This window comes from Sinocyclocheilus grahami, unplaced genomic scaffold (genome assembly GCF_001515645.1).
Source record: "Sinocyclocheilus grahami isolate Dianchi unplaced genomic scaffold, SAMN03320097.WGS_v1.1 scaffold508.1, whole genome shotgun sequence".
NCBI classification, from domain to species: Eukaryota; Metazoa; Chordata; class Actinopteri; order Cypriniformes; family Cyprinidae; genus Sinocyclocheilus; species Sinocyclocheilus grahami.
In genome coordinates, this window is record NW_015505687.1 from 1,281,710 (window position 1) to 1,287,450 (window position 5,741).

The 5,741-nt window shown below is 36.8% G+C and overlaps 1 protein-coding gene and 1 long non-coding RNA gene across 2 annotated transcripts in view; both read right to left on the reverse strand.

Annotated features, from left to right (window-relative positions):
• The window catches only part of LOC107554593 (sorting nexin-1-like), a 10,071-nt gene extending 6,120 nt beyond the window's left edge, over nucleotides 1–3,951 (reverse strand). Inside the window, exons 1-2 of the mRNA XM_016237155.1 lie at nucleotides 3,588–3,951; nucleotides 3,275–3,410 (exon numbers count right to left, since the gene is read on the reverse strand). Of these exons, the coding sequence (XP_016092641.1) occupies nucleotides 3,275–3,410; nucleotides 3,588–3,722 (271 nt within the window). The 5' untranslated portion in view covers nucleotides 3,723–3,951. The remainder of the gene's footprint in view (nucleotides 1–3,274; nucleotides 3,411–3,587) is intronic.
• Nucleotides 3,952–4,712: 761 nt separating this feature from the next.
• Nucleotides 4,713–5,682, reverse strand: LOC107554642 (uncharacterized). The gene is made up of 3 exons (XR_001605075.1): nucleotides 5,555–5,682; nucleotides 5,362–5,426; nucleotides 4,713–5,167 (listed from the first exon to the last, which is right to left on the reverse strand). It is a non-coding gene; the product is annotated as an uncharacterized lncRNA (long non-coding RNA).
• Nucleotides 5,683–5,741: the final 59 nt, after the last annotated feature.

Here is a 5,741-nt window from a genome sequence, read left to right on the forward strand (position 1 = left end):
AATAATGTTTGACAGGACAACTGTTTTAAACAAATGCATGTATGTTGTGTACTAGGTCATTGACATCTTGTTAATAGTCAAAATGGAAACTTATAATACATGTGTAACAGCACAAGTCTTTAGCGTCAGGAAAAGAGCTTCAAACCAACATGTTTGTACCAAGAATATAACCCAAATTCACAATTTGTGTAAATCTAGCTTTTAAAAAACAAAACATTCATAGACCTCTGCTTTGAATATGGGGGTGTCCCCTGAATATCCACATAATTTAAGGTCCTAGGGCCTCATTTATAAACACAAGCGTAAAATTATCTTATGATGTGAACACACAAAAGTTTCTGAAATGTTAATAGGAATGATTTATAAAAAGTCACATGGATGGTCTCAGGATGCTTCACTGTTGGCACAACACAGAACTAACGGTAGCGTTCACCTTTTCTTCTCCGAACAATCGATTTTCCCAGATGTCCCAAACAGTCGGAAGGGAGCTTCATCAGAGAAAATAACTTCGCACCAGTCTTCTGCTGTCCAATCCTTGTACTTCCTGCAGAATTTCAGTCTGTCCTTGACATTTTTCTTGGAGAAAAGAGGCTTCTTTGCTGCCCTTCTTGACACCAGGCCATTGTCCAAAAGTCTTGGCCTCACTGTGCATGCAGATGCTCTCACAGCAACCTGCTGCCGTTCCTGAGCAAGCTCTGCACTGCTGGTGACAGGATTCCTCAGGAGGAAGCGGTCCTGGTGCTTGCTGGACACTCTGGGACGTCCTGAAGACTTCCTCACTGCAGTCGAACCTCTCTCCTTGAAGTTCTTGATGATCCGGTAAATGGTTTTTTCAGGTGCAATATTCTTTGTAGCAATTTCCTTTCATGTGAGGCCATTTTGATGCAAAGCGATGATGGCTGCATGTGTTTTATTGGAGGTAACCATTGCTAACAAGAACACAATGATTGGAAGCGCTTCTTCCCTCATTTTATAGCAATCAGTCTGCTCTTACTATCTAATTAGAATGATAGTGATCTGATCCCTCTACACAATAACCTAGAAATAATGTGAATGAACATCACAACAGCTTAAGCAGCAAATTTTGCAAAACACAAAATTTATGTCATTGCCAAAACTTTTGGCCATGACTGTACAACGAAAAAGAATAGCCTTTTCCTTCATTACAATTTCTTATACTTGCATATCATGACTTAAAAATTTCCTCAATTATTTAAAAATAGCTATCCAAACGTAACTAAGTCAGTAAATCATGTACACAGAAAAACTATCCCTTTCAGACACGTACTTCATGCTCTAGTAAAGTGTTTTTATAAAAACTACTAAAAATCGCTATATTCAAATGCTTGTAAAATCGCCTACTGATAATTTTAGCTGAGAATATTATGGTAACAGGTTTCAGGAAACTGGTTTCAGTTTAACATTTTGCAAAACACAAAATTTATGTCATTGCCAAAACTTTTGGCCATGACTGTACAACGAAAAATAATAGCCTTTTCCTTCATTACAATTTCTTATACTTGCATATCATGATTTAAAAATTTCCTCAATTATTTAAAAATAGCTATCCAAACGTAACTAAGTCAGTAAATCATGTACACAGAAAAACTATCCCTTTCAGACACGTACTTCATGCTCTAGTAAAGTGTTTTTATAAAAACTACTAAAAATCGCTATATTCAAATGCTTGTAAAATCGCCTACTGATAATTTTAGCTGAGAATATTATGGTAACAGGTTTCAGGAAACTGGTTTCAGTTTAACATCTGCTGTGCCCTGGATTCTTACATGGTTAGAACAATGAGAAAATATTATTTTATAATATTTGCCTCAAAAATACAAAAATTAGAACATCTCTACTGTCTCTTGTTTTCAAATGCCAATTTGAAGTTAATAAAAGTGCTCAATCATAATGATAGTGCTCAATTATATGTGGATACTTCCACTCAAGTACTCTTTGGCTAGGTACATATGCCTAATTTTAATTGAGCACAATTTTTGACAATAGTTTATTAATTCATAGATTTTTAGTTAATATACCTTCACTTCCAAGTACAATTGTCAGTACTTTTTACTTCTCAGATTGCATCTTAAAGTGATCTGCATCAGCCTGACACGATATTTTAAAGACAAAGATGGAATGCTTTGTTCTCCAGCATGCAGTTCTGTTGCCATCTGGCCTGCAGGTCAAGTCAAGTGTCATTACGCATTTATTGCTCATTATGAGTAATGGTGCAGTAATGGAGTGGTGCGAAATACCAGTGAACAGATCCAGCTCTTCTTCATCAGGGTGAAGGCCATTAGTGGCGTGATGGACATCGCTCCTGATGTACGAGCCCTCCTCACTGAAGATATCGCACTCATCAGGAGCTGAGGTGGGTGTGATCGGGTTACTCTGCAAAAAGAGATCAACACAATGCCAACATAACAGCTGATAACCATGACAAAATTGCAGTTCGTGCAGTTGCTGAGCTGCATTACGAGACTAACCGCTGCAGACTTAAATGTTTTCCCACATATGACTTAATCAGATAATGCAAACTAGTTATTCATTCTGAAGCAAGTGTCTCACTCTCGCGCCGGTGAATATGTCCTCGCCTTCATCTTCATCATCCTCGTCGCTGTCCAGCACTCGAGTGTCTGATTCTGCCTCCTGATCTTCATCATCAGGGAAAGGCTACTAAAAATCGCTATATTCAAATGCTTGTAAAATCGCCTACTGATAATTTTAGCTGAGAATATTATGGTAACAGGTTTCAGGAAACTGGTTTCAGTTTAACATCTGCTGTGCCCTGGATTCTTACATGGTTAGAACAATGAGAAAATATTATTTTATAATATTTGCCTCAAAAATACAAAAATTAGAACATCTCTACTGTCTCTTGTTTTCAAATGCCAATTTGAAGCTAATAAAAGTGCTCAATCATAATGATAGTGCTCAATTATATGTGGATACTTCCACTCAAGTACTCTTTGGCTAGGTACATATGCCTAATTTTAATTGAGCACAATTTTTGACAATAGTTTATTAATTCATAGATTTTTAGTTAATATACCTTCACTTCCAAGTACAATTGTCAGTACTTTTTACTTCTCAGATTGCATCTTAAAGTGATCTGCATCAGCCTGACACGATATTTTAAAGACAAAGATGGAATGCTTTGTTCTCCAGCATGCAGTTCTGTTGCCATCTGGCCTGCAGGTCAAGTCAAGTGTCATTACGCATTTATTGCTCATTATGAGTAATGGTGCAGTAATGGAGTGGTGCGAAATACCAGTGAACAGATCCAGCTCTTCTTCATCAGGGTGAAGGCCATTAGTGGCGTGATGGACATCGCTCCTGATGTACGAGCCCTCCTCACTGAAGATATCGCACTCATCAGGAGCTGAGGTGGGTGTGATCGGGTTACTCTGCAAAAAGAGATCAACACAATGCCAACATAACAGCTGATAACCATGACAAAATTGCAGTTCGTGCAGATGCTGAGCTGCATTACGAGACTAACCGCTGCAGACTTAAATGTTTTCCCACATATGACTTAATCAGATAATGCAAACTAGTTATTCATTCTGAAGCAAGTGTCTCACTCTCGCGCCGGTGAATATGTCCTCGCCTTCATCATCATCATCCTCGTCGCTGTCCAGCACTCGAGTGTCTGATTCTGCCTCCTGATCTTCATTATCAGGGAAAGGAGGAGGAATCCGTCCGCAGCTGCCTGACATCGCTTCTTTCGGCCAAAGAAATTATATGTAACAACAAACAAACCTAACGGATCAAGTCTTGCGGTTGGCGTAATTTCTAACTGACTGTACGCTACAGGCAAACGTGGATTGAATTGCACTCCTAGGTAACCTCAGCCTACTTAAAATCATCCGCGGACGGCTCAGAAAGAGCGCTGATGCGACACTGCCACCTGATGGTCTGGAGCAAATACTACAGCTACTTCAGCAACTACACAGTGTTGCCAATTTAGCAATTTTGTTGCTAAATTTAGCAACTTTTCAGATTACCCTAGCAACATTTTCATCCAAAAGCACCTAGCAACAAATTAAGCTATTTGTAAATTTTATTTGGCTACTTTTAGCAAGTTTTGATAAGTTACTCAAACAATAAAAAGGCACACGTTTTCCATCTAAATTTCACAAAAAGAGGAAACCAAAGCAGTAGCTAGCAGTACACACATCACGTGAATTAAGTTATTGCTGTTTGCAGTTGTTCAATTTGATAATAATAACAATTTAATAATTGTTCATTTATGATACACCTTGTTAGTAGCTTGTACCTGCGATTGTTGATCAGTTAGTACACTGTAAGAAAAATATCTAGTAAAATGGAAAAGGTACTAGTATTTTTCCAGGACATTATCTGTTATCCATTATCCATTGTAACCCGAAAACACAAAATACAATGCATAATTTAAAATGTAGGTAAAAACCTGACTACTAATACACTGCTTAAAACTATAATTGTTCAGAATGTGTAGTTTTACTAGTTTACTAGCTAATAAAACAACAACAACTTGTAATCGTTCAAAAATGTGTAAGTGTTCAATAATTAAATGTTGTATATAAAAATACTTATTTTTATTTTAACATTATGCATTTATATTATTTTACAAACAAATGTAAATTAACAAAAAACATTTTTTTTTGCTGAGATTTGATGATGTGACAATTTCAACCAGTTCAATCCATAGACTGTATAAAAACAGGTTCAATCGCATCAGACTTCGTACTTTGCTTGAATTCAATCAATACAAAAGAAAAACACAACACCACCGCATATTTGCAAGTATCCCGTTTAATAAAATTAATTTTAATAATTTCAATCTCATAATTTAAGATTTGTTTGAAAACAATTTAACTAGTGTACTAGTGACTCATGATCTTCAAAAATATACAGTACATATATATATGCTTATACATTTCTATGAAAGTCAAAAAAATTTGCATTTGTTCAGTTAGTGTTTCTGCTGGTGTCAGAATTGGATAACTCTAAACTCAGTGAGCAGAGCAACGAGGAGAAAGACAATGTAGAAGATCAGTAGAAAAATGCCATAGACTCGGCTCAGGTGAAAACACTGAAGAGGAACCAGTATGAAGGAGAGGATGAGAGACAGACCCAGTGCTCCTGAGAGAACCCAGCACAGCATCCCCTCTGGTTCCAGCTGACCACACAACAGAACACACAGATCAGACTCCATCACTCATCTAAATTGGATAATTCAACAGACTAAAAGCTTGCAACATGTTCTCAGGTAAACACTAAAAGACTATACAGTATATAGTATCCACTTGCATGTATATATGCTCTTTTCTAAGAAAGTTGAGACGTATATAATATACAGAGCGTGAGACATACCATCACAACATTATTAGTCTGAAAGATTTGCAGTAGGCAGCCCAGACCCACACCAAACAGCATGTCTTAATGCAATGTTAAAGGCATCTCTATGTGATTATGGTTTATATACAAGGATATTTACAGTACTGTAAATAAATAGTATGATTAAATCTGTTGATATATTTATTAAAGCGCATATGTTAAAAGATACTAAAGATAATGCCTCCGAAACAGGCAGAAATGGCCATCCGTGGGTATCCCTGACGGGCTATAGTAATGTCTGCAAAGCAATCTGTGAAAACACACAAATATAACACATGGTCTAACAGAGGTAAAAACATAATGATGTATAATAGCCCACTGGTGTATGATTCTTTAAAATATTAAAAGCCATCTGG